The sequence below is a fragment of the Aspergillus costaricaensis genome (genome assembly GCF_003184835.1).
Source record: "Aspergillus costaricaensis CBS 115574 unplaced genomic scaffold BO79scaffold_8, whole genome shotgun sequence".
NCBI classification, from domain to species: domain Eukaryota; kingdom Fungi; phylum Ascomycota; class Eurotiomycetes; order Eurotiales; family Aspergillaceae; genus Aspergillus; species Aspergillus costaricensis.
In genome coordinates, this window is record NW_020291808.1 from 333,848 (window position 1) to 352,405 (window position 18,558).

General features: G+C 51.0%; 4 protein-coding genes across 4 annotated transcripts; 2 read left to right on the plus strand and 2 right to left on the minus strand.

The window, feature by feature from the left end:
* Nucleotides 1-2,309: 2,309 nt before the first annotated feature.
* Nucleotides 2,310-7,341, plus strand: BO79DRAFT_252668 (putative eukaryotic translation initiation factor subunit eIF-4F; the record flags this gene model as incomplete). Its single annotated transcript, XM_025685944.1, has 5 exons — nt 2,310-2,990; nt 3,232-6,567; nt 6,627-6,710; nt 6,767-7,143; nt 7,197-7,341. 5 exons carry the CDS (start codon nt 2,310-2,312, stop codon nt 7,339-7,341), a joined length of 4,623 nt encoding a protein of 1,540 aa, XP_025541978.1.
* Nucleotides 7,342-8,825: 1,484 nt separating this feature from the next.
* On the minus strand, nt 8,826-11,044 carry BO79DRAFT_236293 (universal stress protein family domain protein). Its single transcript, XM_025684560.1, has 2 exons — nt 10,343-11,044; nt 8,826-10,283 (listed from the first exon to the last, which is right to left on the minus strand). The coding sequence occupies exons 1-2, from the start codon at nt 10,594-10,596 to the stop codon at nt 9,224-9,226; spliced, it is 1,314 nt and encodes a 437-aa protein (XP_025541979.1). The 5' UTR covers nt 10,597-11,044; the 3' UTR covers nt 8,826-9,223.
* A 1,778-nt stretch (nt 11,045-12,822) lies between these two features.
* BO79DRAFT_141809 (uncharacterized protein) lies at nt 12,823-13,539 on the minus strand (the record flags this gene model as incomplete). The annotated part of the gene is made up of 1 exon (XM_025678261.1): nt 12,823-13,539. The coding sequence occupies one exon, from the start codon at nt 13,537-13,539 to the stop codon at nt 12,823-12,825; it is 717 nt and encodes a 238-aa protein (XP_025541980.1).
* A 262-nt stretch (nt 13,540-13,801) lies between these two features.
* BO79DRAFT_79232 (uncharacterized protein) lies at nt 13,802-14,233 on the plus strand. Its single transcript, XM_025689753.1, has one exon. The coding sequence runs from the start codon at nt 13,932-13,934 to the stop codon at nt 14,178-14,180; it is 249 nt and encodes an 82-aa protein (XP_025541981.1). The 5' UTR covers nt 13,802-13,931; the 3' UTR covers nt 14,181-14,233.
* The last annotated feature ends 4,325 nt before the right edge of the window (nt 14,234-18,558 follow it).

Sequence of the window (18,558 nt, forward strand, 5' to 3'; positions counted from 1 at the left end):
AGGGGAAAGAAGGAAAAGAGGAATGAAATCATGGTGAATATGGGATCTGGAAAATGGAGGGAAGATCGGGAATTAGTAATTTTCAAGAGATGGCTGGATGTTTATTTCAATCACCGGTATCTATCCATAACCAAGGCAGTTTGTCTTGTCTAGTTACTTCTTCGTTTAAGTAAGTACATGCTGGCAGTCAATAGCGTCGGCCCAATCAAGGCAGGGAAGATGGAATAGGCAGTGGATTACTACTAACCATTAGTAGTAGACTAGTACTAGTATTGTCGGCCGGTTGGCCGATGTCAGTCAGCCAAGCATGTGAGGAATTAGAAAAAAAAAAAAAATCACAATACGGCCTTACTTCTGCATAGCCGGGATGAGGCGAGATCGCACAAATCCCCAACGAAGTATTAAAGAGGAAAAAAAGAAAATAAAGATTACTTTCTATTAATAAACCTGCGGTGTCTATTTGGTCTGTGTCTGCCTGTCTGTTCTTGCTTAGTAGTTAGTTATCGATAGGGATGGATGGATGGGTTTTTCGCCGGTGTGTGGTAGGCTGGATGCATGTCGGTATCTGCTTGGAATGCTGGGAAATCGGGCTTAACGTGGTTTTGGTTTGTTGACCGGGCGATCGGGGGTGCATGGTTGGGTGCTCGGGCGTTGTGAAGGGGAAGATCGGTTTTGTGATATATACCCTTCCGTCTTCTATTTTTATTCTTCATTTCTTCAGTTCATATTTCTTCCCTTTTATGCTTGATCTTTCGTAAGGAAATCTTGTATAAGCCTTATTATTTTAAAAAATTGTAAGATGGGATAATATGCTGCAACTCCCGCCCATCAGCTGAAGAAGTTGTGCAAGTAACACAAGCAATCAAGCAAGCAGTAAGTTAAGGTGTGGTGCTGCCGAATGATTCCCATGACCGTATCATACGGTATTGGAAAGTAAGCTGCTTGCTTTGTGTGGCAAACGCCAAAACCTAGTAGGTGCCTAAGGTGTCAAAATGATAGCATCCAGCGTCATTGCTTTGGCTAAACCATTCACTACTACTACAATGATGATGAGCATCGAAGATGGATAGTAGGCAGAAGAGAAAGAATCTGCGATGCATTTCCTGATATAACACAATCATTTCCCATTTTCTTAATCAACATATGATTTTACTGGGTGATATAAGCGCTTAGGATAGCGTCTCGCCACGGACAATGTCACTCTGTGGGTAGAACCAGGAAGCGCCAGTGCGAGCCTGAGCGACAAGATCTTGGTCACTTACTTACTAGACTAGTTAAACTACACAGTACTACTAGTCCGTTAGTCAGTAATGTTCAATGAAAGAGGGTTGGTTATTTACCCCCAATGATACCACTCTTGGCCTAGTGACATCCTTGGCTCCGGTGGCCGTCGCCGCCTTGACCCGATGGAGCGGAGATTCCGCGTCAAGATGTACCTCTGGTGTATTGTGTAGGCCATAAATGACAATCAATCATATGGCGCATTCACTAAGTCCAAGTCTGACTCAAATCACAATGGGGTGATTCATCTTTTCTGTTCAGACGCATATTCCTTTCATTCTTACTAGGGTCTAAAAAAGCTGGGAAAATTATTGACGTGGTTCTAGCCCACACCTACTCTTTTCGCTGCTTGTGTGTTGTTGTGTGGGTTGTTCCGAGTAGTCACTTACAACCCGTTTGGTGTTGGTTCTGGCGGGTGTCCTTACGCCTAAACCCGAACGGTAATTTTTTAAAAAAAAAAGTGAGAAGGGAAAAAAAAAAGCACCACCAGAGAAGAAAAAAAAAATAAAAAAGAAAAAAACCACCACCACCACCACCAACTTTTACCGGCCAAACACCAAAAGGAAAAAATAGGGAACCGAAATCTTTTCCCTCCAAACTTCTCGCCTTTTTTCCTCCCCCCTCTTTTTTTCCCTCTTCTCCCTTTTTCCTCTTTTTCTTTCCCCAGACCCATCGTCGTTGACCACGACGTGATATCTTTCTTGTTCTGTGGTCTTCACTTCTTCCTTCCCCCCTCCCCTCCCCATCTCGCTCGTCTTTTCCGCAGACGACCCAATCTCCCCCCTCTTCGATTCCTTTCCCGTTTCGTGTGGGAATCTTTGGATGTGCGGTTCTAGAGCGTGTTCCTCTTGACTGCGGTAACACACACCCTTGACATCACCCTTGCTCCCCCCTCCGAAAAGCCTCACGCCTTTCTAACGCAATCGTCTTCTTGTCAAAAACAGCCTTACCGTCCTCTCTTACACCCTCTCCTCCCATCTTAAAATCAACTATCAGCGCTTGAACCTTCTTCGCGTATCACCTGTCTAATGAGCTCGATCCCTCCCAAGTCAGGCCTTCAACCTCAAGGACAGAGCACCTCGACTCAGGCCGCCTCCTCCGCACACACTTCCTCTCCTTCAGTGGGTGGGAAATCTTCGCCTCAGGCGCCGGTTCCTACGCCCTCGTCTACCTCGACGACGGCTCCTCGTTCCTACGCCAACGCCACCAAGAAGTCCGCGACGGACTCGACCGCCGCTCCCGTCACCGTGGGCGGCCAGTCGCAACATGGGAAGTCGACTACAGCATCTCCTGTGAGCGGCAAACCCATGCAGCAATCCCAAACCCCCGGCGTCACCATCGTCAATGGCGCCCCGGCCCCGGCCTCCCAGGGCGACCACACTAGAAAGCCTTCCGTGACTATCACTTCCGCTGGCACCTCGGGATACATCCCTAACGGTGGCCAAACCGGTCGTCCGAACAGTCTGCAGTTTGGCTTCGCTGCCAACCAGCAGTCATCTCCCAACATGGGCAATCCCGCTGTCCTGGCTAACCAGCCTCAGTCCGGTCTCGGTGTTACTCCGCCCATGAACCCTCGCGTGACTTCTCCCCAGACTTCGCCTTCTCCCATCCCGCAGCCCGCCTCGAGCGGTGGCCGGCCACCGCCGTCGTCTTATCAGTCTCAGGGCAACGTCCCGAACTTTGGCAGCTTCGGTGACTCTGGTGACAACGTAAGTGGCGATTTTCTTGTGTATCCTTTCTACGAGCCCATTTTATTCCCCTTTTGGTTCCCTTCATCTTTCCCACATTGAAGAAAAAAAAAAATCTCGTCGAGTGGAAGAAAAGAAGATCAGATCGGGTGGAATTCCCTAGCTAGGAATGGGGCAAATCTTGCGGATCACATCTCTTTTGCTTGGCATTCCGACTGCATACCTACCCTGTGAAATGCTGTGACTAACAATTATGCGCTAGCAACAGATGCGCCCGGCTCCTCAGGCACCCCTTGGTCCTGGCGCTCAGTCGACCCATCTGCGTCGCGAATCCTCCCAGTCGACCCACAGCGACATGAGCAACCACATGGGCGGCGGTCCCGGCGGTCGCGGCGGCTACCACCACCAGGGTGGTCGTGGACGTGGATTCTCGCAGTCGAGCTACCAGGGACAGATCCCCTACTCGCCTAACGCCAGCTTCCGTTCGACCCCCAATCAACCCCGTGGTGGTCCCAACATGGCTCCTCAATTCCCCAACCAGCCGCGCCCGATGCCCTTCCCCAACTCTCCTCACCAGGCGAGTCGCAGTCCCGCATTGGCCAATGCGCACCCGGCCACTCCTCAGATGAACCAGGTCCCGATGGCCCATCCCCAGATGGCGCCTCAGCCCTACTATGGCCAACCCATGCCCCCTCAACCTGTGAGACCCCATCCCTTGCAAAAGCCTGCACGCCGCGGTGGCGCCTTGAATCGCAAGAAAGGAACATCCCGTGCCCCGGTCCCCCCACGTTCTTCTGCTACCCATAGCCCCCACATAACCCTGCCTCCGAATCTGGCGCCAGAAAGTGGCCATTTTGAACGCTATCTAACCATGATGAAATCAAAGCAGGGATATCCCACCTTCGACCCGAACTACGGCTTCTACCCTGGTTACAACATGAGCGGTGTGCCGTACATGCCCCCGTCGCCGCAGCCTCGGCCGGGCATTCCTTACAACCCTCAGGCCCCGTACATGCAGAACCAGTACCCGGTGCAGCCCGCCGCACAGGCCACAGCTCTGTCTCGTAGCCCGTCTCATTCGAACGATCGGCCCGGGTCGAGCTTGGGTCAAGGTCAGCCCCCGGCTGGCGCTCCTGGCCCCGCTCATGCCCACAATGCCAGCCGTTCCTCCAACAGCCCCGCCCCTCAAAAGTCCTCTTTCGTCATCCCCACGGCCAAGAAGAATGCCGTTGTCATCAAGGATCCTGGCAGTGGTGCCGTGAAGACCTTCGAGAAGGCCCCAGCTTCTCCTGCCCGTGTCACTCCTTCCCCTGTCAAGATTGCCACCCCGACCTCGACTCCTCCCCCGCGTACCGGCAGCAGTGCCGACCACACTCGCACCGATTCCAAGTCCACTAAGACGGATGAGGAAAAGAAGAAGGAGCTGAGAGACGCGGTGCACCAGAAGATTGAGCAGGATAGGATCGAGAAGGAGGAGGCTGAGCGTCGCAAGGCGGAAGAAGAAGCTGCCCAGAAGAAGAAGGAGGAAGAGGAAGAGGCCGCGCGCAAGAAGGCCGAGGAGGATGCGGCTCAAAAGAAGAAGGAAGAGGAGGAAGCTGCACAGAAGAAGGCTGCGGATGAGGAAGCGGCTCGCAAGGGTCTTGAGGACCTGAGCTTGAAGGATAAGCCCGCTGAGACCAAGGCCGAGGAGCCTTCCAAGCCCGCCGCTGCCCCTGCCCCTGCTGACGATGACGATATCGACTACGATGCCATCGAACGCGAGATGGCCGAGATCGAGGCTAAGGAGCGTGCTGCTGAAGAGGCCTACTACGCCAAGAAGAAGGCTGAGAAGGAAGAGAAGGAGCGCAAGGAGAAGGAGGAGCTCGAGGCTTACGAGGCCAACATGAAGAACGCTGAGCGTGAAGCCGAGGCCCTCGAAGAGGCTCGTGCTAAGAAGCGTGAAGAGGAGTCTAAGGACAAGGATCTCTTTGCTTCCCTCAAGAAGGGTGGTTTCCCCGCTACCGAGGCCAGTACTCCTGGAGACAGCGGTGCCGCTACTCCCGCTTCTGACATGTCCATGGGACCTCCTGCGAAGCCTGCCAGTGCCAACAAGCGCGAGAAGCCGGCTGCTCTTAAGCTGGAGACCGCCAAGGCCGTTGAGCCTCCTCAGCCCAGCGCAGCCATGAAGGCTCTGCACTCTGCTCGGTTTGTCGATGATCTCAGCAAGATTACTTACCCTGAATCTATCGCCTCCCCGAACCCTGCGCTGAACGCAAGTGCCCCTGCCGACCGCAAGTTCCACTACAACAAGGAGTTCTTGCTGCAGTTCCAGAGTGTCTTCAAGGAGAAGCCTTCCATTGACTGGGATGCGCGCGTGCGTGAGACCGTTGGTGATAGCGATTCCTCTCGCCCTCAGTCTGCCCGGACGCCCATGATGGGTGGCCGCAATTCTTCGCGCCCTGGTGCCGCCCCCTTCCAGATGGGCAACTTCGGCCAGGCCCCCAGCCGCTCCAACTTGCCTCCTGGTACCACTTCTGCCGAGCGCTTCGCCATGTCGAACGCCGCACGCACTTCTTCCATGGGCAACCCCTTCGGCAACTTCGGACGTCCCGGTCTCGGAATTGGCGCTCCTGGTCTCAGTCGCACCAACTCTGCAAGCGCTATGCACCCCGGCATGCCCTCTTCTCCTCGTGTTGGCTCCAGCAACCGCTCCGGTACGCGGACTGGCAGCAAGCGTGATAAGCAGAACGCCAAGAAGGAGGAGGAAATGGCCAAGTCCATGCCTCTTACCGCTGGAATGGAAGTCAAGGCTCTGCAGGTGTCTTCTACTGGTTGGAAGCCTCGCAGTATTGGCCAAGCCCCTGCTGCTGCTGCTGCTGCTGGGCCTACTCCTGCCGGCTCCGCTTACATGCCTCCGGATATGGTGCAGCGCAAGGTCAAGGCTGCTCTGAACAAGATGACCCCCGAGAACTTCGACCGTATTGCCGGCCAGCTCCTGGAAATTGTCTCTCAGTCCAAGGACGAGACCGATGGACGTACTCTGCGCCAGGTCATCCAGCTTACATTCGAGAAGGCTACCGACGAGGCCCACTGGGCTTCTATTTATGCCAAGTTCTGTAAGCGCATGCTTGAGAGTATGAGCGCTGAGATCAAGGATGAGAATATCCATGACAAGAATGGCAACGTTGTCGCTGGTGGTAGCTTGTTCCGCAAGTACCTCCTCAACCGTTGTCAGGAGGAGTTCGAGCGTGGTTGGAAGGTCAACCTGCCCCCTAAGCCGGAGGGTGAGACCGAGGAGGCCGCCATGATGTCTGATGAATACTACAAGGCTGCCGCCGCCAAGCGTCGTGGTCTGGGTCTCGTCAAGTTCATTGGTGAGCTGTACAAGTTGGGCATGTTGACGGAGCGTATCATGCACGAGTGTGTGAAGAAGCTTGTCGACTACGAAGGTATGCCTGATGAGGCCGAGGTTGAGAGTTTGACCAGTCTGCTGCGTACCATTGGTGCCAGTCTCGATGTCTCTGAGAAGGGCCACGCCTTTATGAACGCCTACTTCCACCGGATTGGTCTGATGATCCAGACTCCTGGCCTGCCCAGCCGTCTGCGCTTCATGTTGATGGTAAGATTCCCGTTACCGCTGACATACTGGCTTGCGACATCTGCTAACACTCGCATTAGGATATCGTGGATCTGCGTTCTGCTCGCTGGCAGTCCAAGGATGCTGACAAAGGTCCCAAGACCATCCAACAGATCCGTGAAGAGGTACGTATCTGATCAAGCATATGTGTTGGCTGTACCTTTACTGACTATTTTACCAGGCTGCTCGTGCCCAGCAGGAAGCCGAGATGGAACGTCTTCGCCAACAGGCCAACCGTGGTAGCCGCCCTGGCTTGGGTCGTGGCGATGCCCGCAGTTACAGCGGATATGGTAACCAGGCTCCCCCGCAAGACTTCGCGTCTAGCAAGGTCGGCAGTGACGATCTCCGCCGCCTTCGCACCTCTCGTCAAACCAACCAGCCGATGTCTTTCGGCCCCTCCAGCATGCTGGGCTCCCGCAGCAACAGCGGACGGAAGAATCTGGGCCCTGGTGGCAACTTGGTTCGTGGCAGTGATGACAGCGCTGCTAGCAGCCGCACTGGCACTCCTACCGGCAAGAAGGAAGACAAGGAGGCCGCCTCCTCGATCAATGCCTTCAGGTTAGTGAGCCCAGAGATTATTATTCCATGAGATGATGCTAATATCTTTCTAGTGCTTTGGCAAGCTTGGAAGACCGTGACAACATGGCCACTTCCCCTCCCTCCAACCCTACCTCCCCTCTGCTGACCAAGTCGCAACCCGCGGTCGAGCGCCGGCCTTCCAAGACCCCGTCCAAGGACGGTGAGGAGGCCTCATAGATTCTGTCGCAATGATAATGAAAAATGATTCCGTTCTTCTGGAAAATTCCTCACTTCTTTTTTGACACCTAGTCACGACCATGTCCGTCATGTGATTTGAAATGAACATTCCTCCCTAATCTTCTCGTCCATGATTTCGGCGAAAACCAAAAAGATCGGTCGCTCATATTATTCCCGTGGAAATAGAGGGGACTTCCGACATTCTCTTGTACAATTCTGTTGCTACGACCCATAACGGAGGTGGGGGGTTCTTGAATCTAGCGAGATAGGTTTGGTTCGCAGGAGTGTCCATGGTGACCTTTGCTATGCCCTTGCTTTTGATCATCCTCTTTTTCCATTATTGCTATCATATCATGTATTGCTCTATGTGTCCTTTTCCTTGCTTTCTTTTTCCTTGCATTTTCAATACCCGGAGAGCTTTGACGGTTTCTCCTCTCCGAAACGACGCTGCACTTCTCCATTAAAAAAAAGCAGAGAACCAGCGTCGACCACCGGGGCGGGACTTGCAGGCTAGCCACGACGTTTTTACTTATGTCATGCGAGAGACAAGTTTTAGTAGTCACGTTGTTTTTTTTTTTTGCCTTTTTTCTTTCTTTCACTTCTGCATTTGATGCATCTACACTGGGTTTCGGTGTGTTGCTGGCGATAGCTTGCAGTGTCCCTGCAGTTGCTTCTTCCTTTTCTTTCTACTTTCTTAGACAAAATCTCGTTAGAAAAGTTTCTTATTATTTTTTCTTCACTATTCTTCCATTCTTCTTGGTCCTTATTCCATTCCATTCTTCCTCTCAATATCCTTCCTTCCCAACTCACCACTTTTTCTTGTCGACATCCCGGATCATCGACATACTTAAGTCCCCCCCACTCTTCATTGTTTTAATATAATAACATCTTGCTTTGATATCTTGGATGAGAAGAGTAGTTGTAGTGGTTTTTGTGATAGTATTCATCGCTCGATGGCTTTCCCTCTGTAGTATGATAGCTATTGCCCAATTTTCACTCTGATTCTCATCACCAATCCCTACATTCTCGTTCAACTTTACTTGTTTGTCATAGTAGCTTCAGCATCAGTAACCACGGAGGAGGAGGAGGAGGAGGAGGAGGAGGAGGGAGAATGTGTAGTAGTTATCTTGTTCTTGTCCCTCCCCCTCTTTCTCTTATAGTAGACATAACGATGTCTCTAGGCCTGATTCAATAGTGATATTGTTTATAGTTTTGAATGCGTGTGTGTATGTACGGATTTATGTATGTCTTCGAGGTAGAGGACTATGAGTGAGTGGTAATTCAACTAGATCTTAGTTGATATGCTAAGTTTGGGTTTGTTTGGTTTGAAGAGGCGACGGAGATAGGGAAGATTACTATGTTGAGGGAGATGGTAGTACTGTAGTAGGAATGAATGACTTATGATGCTAGTTGAAGCCTTTTAGAGGGGGGGATGGTGCATGCTTGGAAGTAGCTCATATGAGTAGTTTACATTGTTGATTATGATCAGGTAGTTTTGATCTATGTATGTATATGTATGTGTGTGCACTGGCGTGCTTGCGCTCTATTGACTCGACAACTCGCTAAGTGAACAAGATGAAATATGTATGTGAATTGAAAGATCATTCGGGGTCCATCATAGTGTCGCCCCTAGCAGCATCCACGCTGCTTGAAGCGTGTTGCTTTCTTGGATATGTCCTTTGCTAAGTGAACATCGGCCCATCATGCTGTGATAGAACCCCGAGGTGTTCTCAGGTGACAGCTGTTGGACAGTCTCACGTGCAATGAAGGGCTTGGTTGCCTAGTATCTTCTGACGTGTGATCTGCGAGTGTGTGTAGGTTGATGGGCGCAACGACCCAAAATAATTGTTACCAAGGTGGTGTTCGGCATAGCTCATCTCGCTCAATCGTTTTGTTGTCCTGTGCCGCCTGGAGGAGAGTCTTCGGTTACGATAAGTGGAACATTCATGCTAGACGTGAATGCGCCTGCATCAACCTCAGACAATCCAGGGACCTCTTGCGTCTCAGACGACTGTTTTGGCGATAAAGTCCCGTCGCTGTGATTCTCCACGTGCGATACGGTAGGCTCATCATCTGACCCGGTGTCGATCTCGGAGTTCTCCACGCTCCCGCCAAGAGGGCTTCGGGAAGCAGCATCAGGTGAGCCCAGGGGCGAGGGAGACTCGTCATGACTGACGCTGCTTCGCTCCGATGTGGAGAGCGAGCTCCGCGAGTGAGTGTACGTCGAAGGTAAACCAAGCGCGGCAGCCACGGCAGCCTCCTCGTCAGGCAGCTTTGACACACTGCTATCTCTGCTGGAGCTTCTATCGAAGATGTGGCTTCCTCGTCGCTCACTCATTTCCAGTATATTATTGTAGTTGCGCCTGGTGGGGTCTGCGAGGCGCTTCTTCTTTTTCTTCTCCCTCTTGGTTGTAGGTCGCACCACAATAACAGGAATCGGCGATTGTTGTAAGCAGTACTTCGAGACGGAGCCTGGCAGCAATCCTTGCATGCCACCTAGATTACGGCCCCTCGTGCCCACGATGAGGATAGCGGGTTCGTAGATCCTGATCATGCGCTGAATAATGTCCTGGACCTTGCCGACAGCCAACTCCAGAACCAAGCTGATCGCTTTCTCATTCTGGGTGTTCTTCTGAATCACTTGTTCGAACAGCTTCTCCGCTTCCTTCCGGTATTTTCCCGCCTCGACTGCGGCATCACTCGCGATACTGGAGTCCTTTTCCACTGCACGGAGACAGACGATCTCGTCGCCATCATCCACCAACTCATCGATGAGCCACTCGAGCGCGAAATCAGAATAATCGTTCTGATCTGTACCGCAGAGAAATGTCCGACTGCGCCGCGTGCTCTGGTACCCTTTGTGTTTGTAATTCAGTGTCAAGGAGAAATCTGCCGCGTCGGGATTATCAAATGTATCGAAGGAGACGCCCCGTTCGTAGGTCCTAAGCAGCCACCGTATTAGCGATGATATCAACCAGGACCAGTACGTATCAGCACTTACTTGGGCGGAGGGGGGGATGGACCGCGGCTAACCGCAGCAGTAGCAGGTCTAGCCTCCCTCTCCGTAGGCACCTGTGAAGGCGAACGCCTGCGATCCGAGACGCTTGCCGAGCGACTGGGAGGCAGGGATTCGGAATCGCCGATATTGAATGAAATAGATTTCCTCCTAGAGTCTCCACGTGAAGCTCGCGTGGTGGAAGCGGTTCTGGGACGGCCAGGGAGTGGCTCGCTGCCGTCCAGTGAAGGAAATGACATGACGAAGGAAATGCGCCCGGGTGGGTTTGGGAGTGAGGGGGTGGAAGAGGGGTTGTGGTGGTGGTGGTACTTCTTATCGGAGATTTTGTTGTTTGATGATGTAGCCTGGTTGCAAAGAATACAGGCTGACAAGCGGAGAATAACAAAGTTAAAGTTAAGAGTTGCTCAGCCACCGTGAAGCTCCAGACGTTCTGCCAGTGGTACGATGCGCAAGACGCAGACCATGGTTTGGCGGTACAGAGTATCAGGGCTTATCAGGATGGAGCTCCCCGGGCAGGTTATGCTTGGATGGTGAGCTCGAACTGGAGGACTGGCTAGGGAGGCTCGGGTGGATGCAGGTAGTAGGATAGATGGATAGATGATAGCTCAGTCAATGAGAGGATGGAAGGAAGCAGAATGGAGAATGGAGAAGTGGGATGGTCACTCGGAGCGGAAGCCGGAAGAGGAATGAGAAGCAGCACAAAAGCCGGAAAGGAGAGGAGATCCTCCAAGCGGGGCAGGGCGGTGAGAGGGGGGTTTACTCAATGATGTTATAACTGACTAGTTAGTTAGTGAGTTAGTTTGTTACTTGGACAGTATGGCAGTATGACAGTATGCTGGTTTGCCTAATGCACCCACGGGACAGAGTCACTGGCACACAAGAGGACAAGCATCTGGCAAGTTAGTAAGTAGTATTTGCTATCAGACAACACCACCAGCTCCTAAACTACCCCTCTCTTTTTACTCCTCTCCTCCTCCCTCCGGCAAAACGTTCTTTACACAAAACCCTCCTGAATGGTCAATTAAATATCGCGACACCAAGGAAATTACTATCACGGAGAAAAAATCTAAGTAATAATGCCAAACAAATATCTGCCCAACTAGTACTACGTACACTGTATCCCCCCTCGCAACGCGAATTAAACTAACCATTTGCCCCATCATGAGGGAAATAAATTCTCCTATCTAGAGTAAAATATGAATAAATAGTCTGATTCTGACTGACCCACATCAACGGCGACTCTAATTTTCTTTTTCTTTTTTTCTTCAGGGTCTAGTCTAGTTCAACCATGAGTGCAAAAATTTTCGGAGAGAACGGCAAAGAGTCTACCAGAAAGTTCACATGATCGGAGAAGCCCCAGACTTTCCTCTTGTGATGGGATATCCATGGACATCCGTCACCCGAAACTTCCGGGCAAGGAATGGACGGGATAAGAGTACAAAGTAGACTTTTTCCAAGGAACACCACGGAAACCTTCCCTCATCAAACAAGCAAGCAAGCAAGTAAATGAAAGTTGTGAAGGTCAGTCAGGATCGGCAGTGATGATCCGCCGGGCGGGATCGATCGCCCATGTGATGCATCACGGGGCGGTGTGCTCAATGACTAGTAGCCTGTCCAGTGTCCACTTGTGTGGACTGTGGACAAGTCGGGGGTCTGGATGGAGATAGATACATAGCAGAGGGAGAAAAAGTGTAGCTGAGGAGTGGATTGGATGGCGCGGGCGATCGGCACTGCCATCCCGGTTCTGGCCCAGCGGAGTTGAGACGGCGATGTGTCGGACTTGCACAATCACAGTCGTCGCCCAATCTCTTCTTCATTTCAGGCGAGAGGCCTACCTAACCTTGACTGACTAGTAGTCGCGGATCCAAGAAAGTGGAGACTAGGTACGGACTAAACATCCATCTATCAATCGGCTATTGGCGGCCATGTGGGCTGGTCTTTAATCTACGGTGAAGATCAAATCTCATCGGGAAGGTGTTGTTGATGATGAGCATATCTCTCTATCTACTTTATCTGGTTGGTATTATTATGGAGTATTACGGGGGGTTTGGTTGGTCTTTCTTGTAATGTGATATTCATTCATCATGGGGTTTCATCTAATATTTGCCTCCGCAGAGGACAAGCGAAAAAAATAATGTTCTCGACCGTCTATCCCAGCGGCCTAACTGTGGGGACCATATCGATCCAAGAAAGGAAATATCAAAGAGTAGAGAATCACTGCCCAAGCGCTCGGGCATGCAAAAACAGTAGATGGGGATGCGATCTCGAACAATGCAAAACAGTAGTCTCCAAAACAGAATGCCCAACCAAAGAATTCCTTTTATCTTGTCGCAGAATAAAACGCCGGACCCGCTATGATAGTGGCGACTCGCCCAAAACAAAATCAACCGTTCCAGAACAATTCATCAATAAATGGGGGTATCACGTATGGTACATTGACGTGGTCGTCAATTGGCAGGGCACAATCAGTACGCCTCGATAATCGTGCTGCGTGCCTGGCCAGGGACGTAATACCCATTGTCGAGATCCGTAGGGGAGAGGGGGATCTCTGTGGTTTGAGGTTCCTTCTCGTTGAATGTTTCAAGTGTCGGTTGGGGAGGCGACGGGGGCATGGTGTCGTCTTCTGATTCCCCATCCGAGTCCGACAGCAAGTCGGGAGGGGTTTGTCGGGAGGGTGAGCGGGTCAAGGTCAATTCCTCCAAATCCTCCGCGTCATCGTATTCAAAGTCCGAGTCCGAGTCGGAATCGTAATCCTCCTCCACTTCCTTTTCGGTGATGATGGCGACAGGTGATGGGGCCCGCCGACGCACGGGGGTGTAGATGTGAGATTCATCTTCATATTCATCTTCTTCATCATAGTCGGAGTCGGAGTCGCTGACATCGGAGTCGGCGTCGGAGAGGTCTTCGGGATCCCAGTCCTCCTCGGGGTCTTCGACCACGGTTTCTGCCCATTGGATGTGTCGGGATTCTGAACCTTGCGAGGAGGTCTTGGTTACTCCGCTGACGGTTTGGTTGAACCAACGTTCTTGTTCTCTTTCCGCATCGGCCAATTCCAGCATGAGGGAATCCAGAAGGTTGGCATGGCCGACGAGGAGGCGGAGGTCATGGTCTGCCCGCGAAGCTTCCCGGGTAAGCTTCTTGCGGGCGGTGTGGGCGAGGTAGTATGTTTGAGTGATGCTCATTTTCTTTTGTTGGCGTCTCCGGACGAGAGAGGTGAAATAGGAACTGGGAGTGATGGTGGAAGCGGAGGTCGAAAGGGGGGAGGGAGAGGTAGAAGAAGTAGAAGTAGAAGTAGAAGAAGAGCGAGAGGCCATGGTGCCAAAAAAAAGTGTCCGGGAGGACCGTGTTGATGTGCTTATGAGCTCAATGCCAAAAGGTGACTCGTTCGCTCTGCGCGGTGACTCAGGCAGCCTTCCCTTTTCCGGCGGCCGCTCAGGCTGGGGGCCAATCAGCGGGTGGAGAGATCGCGGGGCGGTGAGTCAAGGTTGACTGCAGGCGGATCAATAAATCACGACGCCTTATCTTGGGGCGCGACTACGCTTTGATCCGCTTTTTTTCGTTTCCGGCGTCAAAAATGGGAAATGGGAAAATAGATAGTTTCCCTGCACTATGTCGGCGCAAAAAATGGATGGGCGCGACCAGACCAGCGATGCGTCGTCCGTTCCTGGCTCCTTCAGGCGTCTCCACTGGTTGTCTGTTCAACAACAGGCAGGATGAGGCAGCAGTAGTGGCGGGGAAAGCGGATGTGTTGGAGGTATGTGGTTTGAGTAATGTCCTGTGTGCGTATGTAGGATGGTGCACAGCAGTACTAGAGTCGGTCTGAGGTGGTCACCCTAAAGCGATGGGAGTGTATGTAGTATGTATGTGGAGGAAGGAAATAGGTACTGTGTATGTACTTGAGTAAACCTGTGTAGGGAAAGAAAAAAGTGATCAACCGGGAGACAGGGACCAATTTAATATGATATATCCACTTTCTAGGCTGATAATTTTTTCCTGCTGATTTCTTTTTTCGTTACTCAGTGTTTTCTCCGTTTTTCTAATCCTATCTCCATTATTAACCTTAGTTTATTTTTTTACCTTTTTTTCTCACGCACCGGGGTTTAGAAGGGATATGGAATCGGACCTTCGGAGGCAGAAACCATCGATGCCCATCCGTGGATCGGAAGGAGGGTGCCGGATCCACCAGGGCCGATTTCCCTCGCTCGAAAAGGCAACTGTTAGTTCACCGCCCCTCGCGAGACCCAATCATCACTCCTAAAAATGAGTCACGGCCAGGCTCCGCCCGCTAACTCCGTGTGGACGATCACCGCTCAGCCCAGCCCAGCAAAGAAAAATAAAATTATTTGGGATGAAAATAAAAAAAAACCCTGGACGGGGCGTCGGATGACCAATCTTTCCGCGCCGTTATTTCCGGCTGACGGGAGCTTCTAAGCCTAGAAAATTCCAGCAGATGCCCAGTCATCGCTCGCTCCGTCTCATGCCAGACTCCCCGATTACTAACTGTACTTACTCCCTTTCTCCCATCATCCGTGAAGGTTGCTATTTCCACGGGACCAAAGGGGCCAGCTGGTTCTGAATGAGCCGCCTAGGGTCAATGCGCCAGCTCGTCATACCTACTCACTATGTAGTCTGTAGTAATGACACTTCTGTCCGCTTTGAAATCAGCATCCCCGATTCATAAGCTCACGGTGCAGAACCAGGAGTCCCCTAACTTGGCCAGCCTCACTACTGTAATGGGTCTAGTCGACGACACCAGTCACATCCCCACCTCGGGGACAACGACGTGCCTGAGCGAGATGTATACCAAGTGACCAACCGTGGAAGTAGACGCGTATTCCGGTTGCGCAGAATAATAATCAGCAATTACCATGCACTCTGATTGTGACCTGAGGGATAACAAGAAAGTTTACGGCGTCGAGCGTATTCGTTTGGCAGGCAAGAGCATTGACATTGACCCAAGTGCGTGCACTGCACTAGCTAATGCTAATACATTGGGGAAGGGATTGATTGACCTGTGCACGGAAGCAGTAAACCCGGGCGGTGGTCAATAATTCGCGAGGGCCGAGGCGCGTGTACCTTGGGGAGGTTAACTAGCCAAGCGAATACGACGACGGGCACGGAGTTATGCCTACTTCCTTCCTTTCCTATCTTACCTACTTACATTTGCCTGCTTTTGCTCACTCCCTTGATACCTCCGAATTCGCTGAATGGATTGGATATCGCGTACTGGTATGGAGTACGCGTGCATAATCTCGCTTCCTTTCTTTCTGTCTGGCAACCTTTGCAAAGCCCACGTAAGCCAGCCAGGACGCGGCGATGAAGTTCCCACAGGCTGCCACATTTCACGCTTCTAATTGATTAGTGCCTACAAGGTACAAGTAATCAATTTGTATCTGCCTGCTAAGCCGACTAGTAGTAAAGTCCGGGGAAGTCTGCCTGCCCATCAATTTATGATAGGCGTGTGCGCTTTGTCTGCCTGTGCGGAGAGCCGCACGTCCAAGCCAGGCTTGGCAAAGTATCCCTGATCGCGTAGGGAGGATCAAGGGCACCACCGCAAAAATTGGGTAGCTAACTTACCGAGTTGGGCTATTTGTGTTGATTCCATCTGTGAGGGTTGACCGCTAGCGACAAACGTGTCCTGCTCTTGGCGACGCCCTGCTTGCCTGCCTGCCTGCCTCCGCCTCCGCAGTACTTGATGATCACCCCCTGGCTGGCTGAGTACGTATTGGAGATGGCTGTGTTTCGCGAGGTCGTCTCGCTAGTTGGGAAAGTATGGGGGCGGAAATCGTACGTAATCGTGTTGAGGGGGCTGGATTATCATGAAGATAATCAACGTGCTGGTTTTGGTTTGCTATCAGTTAATCTGTCGTCTATCTGAAACCTTACATCTATCTACATACTAGTACTAGTATCTACACAGCCTCGATGGGGACTTTGTGGGGAGCAGCAGACTAGTCAGCAACTATCGTGGCTAGTGGGTCATGTGATACTATCAGTTGATGATCGAGTCTGTTTCCTCAAAGAGAACACAGCTGAGAACAATGATCTCACCCCTCAATAATCAAATAATAGTTATAAACATATTTAGAAGAGACGATCGCAATTCCCTCGTACAGAATGAATGTCTGGATCGAGCCAGTTTCAGCAACCCGTCCATGATGAAAACGCCCGGCGTGTCAAGGAATGTCGCTGTGTTCCCTCAAACCACGTCTGGATCCAGCCGGTGGGGCTAAAAAGGGAGGAGAGAGAAAGAGAGAATCTGACATGGCATTCAGCTCTCCCCTAAAACAGAAATACGAGGGATGGGACCTGACGGAGATCTCCTACCAAGTGCCTGATTCAGCCTGTCTGCAGTTGAACTAGTTAACTGCTCGAGGCTTGCTCGTGAAGGTTAATCAGTCAAGCTTACTCAACCCAGGGAAGGACAATGAATGTTAACCACATCAACCACCTCTCTGGACTCGTTTTCTTCACACCCGTAACCACTGCCTCGGGGCGTCCGGGAGGGCGCTACCGCTGTCATGGCTTCAGGCTGCCAGCGCCCATACTTGGTCCCTACCTGTATAGCAACACCGGAACTTTGTTTACTGCCACACCCTCGCTCCAGCAAAGGACTGTGCAGACGGGGAGTCCAATGACAGGAGTCCACATCATTGCTTGACTCGCTCGTATCAACCTGGCCTTGCAAACAATGATCTTGACATTCATACTGGCCACACGGACATCTCCATCATCATCATCATCATCATCATCATCACCACCATCATGATGATAATACAAACGGTCTGATCCGCCACGACTGTGGATTCTAGAACATACACATATCATTTCCTATTCACGCCCAGATACTATCTCTCGACGATCATCAACACACAATAGAATAGAGAGAGCCAGGTCTGGATTGATCCTGATTGACGTCACGACATCAGATCCCTGCAAATCCAGCAAACATTACGAAGCAGAAAGTGTTGACCTCATATCCCGACCACTTCACCTAATCACCCCCAGATTTATCATCCATCACCTAACCATCCCCAGGAATAACAACAGCAGCAGCAGTGGTCCTCGTATCCCTACGGGGTCCCCATTTTCGAAACACTATCTTGATTTGAAACTATATTAACCACAACCTTAACTTCTGACAAAACTGACAGAAGCATTAATAATCACTCACTCCCCCTCTACATCCATGGTAATACACACCACTGCAAACCTACTCACCTACTTACCCCATAACTGGAATAATAGTAACTAAAGTATATCGGACATAACCCAACTCCATCCCCGTAATTCCTAATCCCTATCTACCCAGCACAACCAACCCACTTACCCGTCGCCGACAAGGAAGGGGGAGTCAGAAGAACGGGATATCGGCGATTCGCACTCCCAACCTCCGACCGACACGCAACAGCAGCAGCAAAGGATACGCCGGAACCGGAAACCCAAAACCACCAACCCCGTGATCTGACCCATGGTTCAAAACCACCCCTAATATCCACTAATCAATCAGAAATCACCATGTGAAGAATGAATCACTCGGATACTCGGAATTAATTAAATCTTTTTCTTCAGCCTTGTAGTCGGGATTTTTACCTAATTCTTTTCCTATTTTTTTTTTCTGCCGGTTTTATTTTTCACTTGGGTTTTATAATCCCGGGATCTGGGCATTTTTGATTAGTAGAGATGACTTTTTTACGGAGTTGATCTCTCGGGCCGAGGGTGGGCTTTGGGATTTGGGTATGGATTTCACTTGCTGATTGAGTGATATTGTGATTGATTAGCGATCTCGTGATGAGTGATGATTGAGGCTTGAGGCTTGATACTGGATGAGTCATTCCCATTCATTCATTCATTCTTTCTTTCTTTCTTTTCGTTTTGGTTCCGGTTTTCGCGTGGTGGGCTAGATACCTACTCCGTAGATAGGGGGGATAATGTGCGATTATCGTCGATAGTAGTACACCCTATGCATCTTATTTGATGTTGTTGGTGGTGTTTAAGGGACTTGTGCTTGACAGTCGGGATTGTGTGGGTGGGTGGGTTGATAGGTGGCGATGTGATTAAGGGTCCAGGTTACATAAGAGTAATTCATTGGATGCATGTGTGTATGTGTGCATAATCAACTGTGAATAGTTTAATGTATTATGCTTAAGGGACAGTAATTCACATTACATTTAATGCCTCACATGTATGGGTTTCGCTAA

Coding starts and splice junctions, on each gene's coding strand:
- BO79DRAFT_79232 (XM_025689753.1), top strand. CDS start 13,932: ATGGGAAATGGGAAAATAGATAGTTTCCCTGCACTATGTCGGCGCAAA.
- BO79DRAFT_236293 (XM_025684560.1), bottom strand. CDS start 10,596: ATGTCATTTCCTTCACTGGACGGCAGCGAGCCACTCCCTGGCCGTCCC. Junction 10,284..10,342: donor CCATCCCCCCCTCCGCCCAA/GTAAGTGCTGAT, acceptor GTGGCTGCTTAG/GACCTACGAACGGGGCGTCT.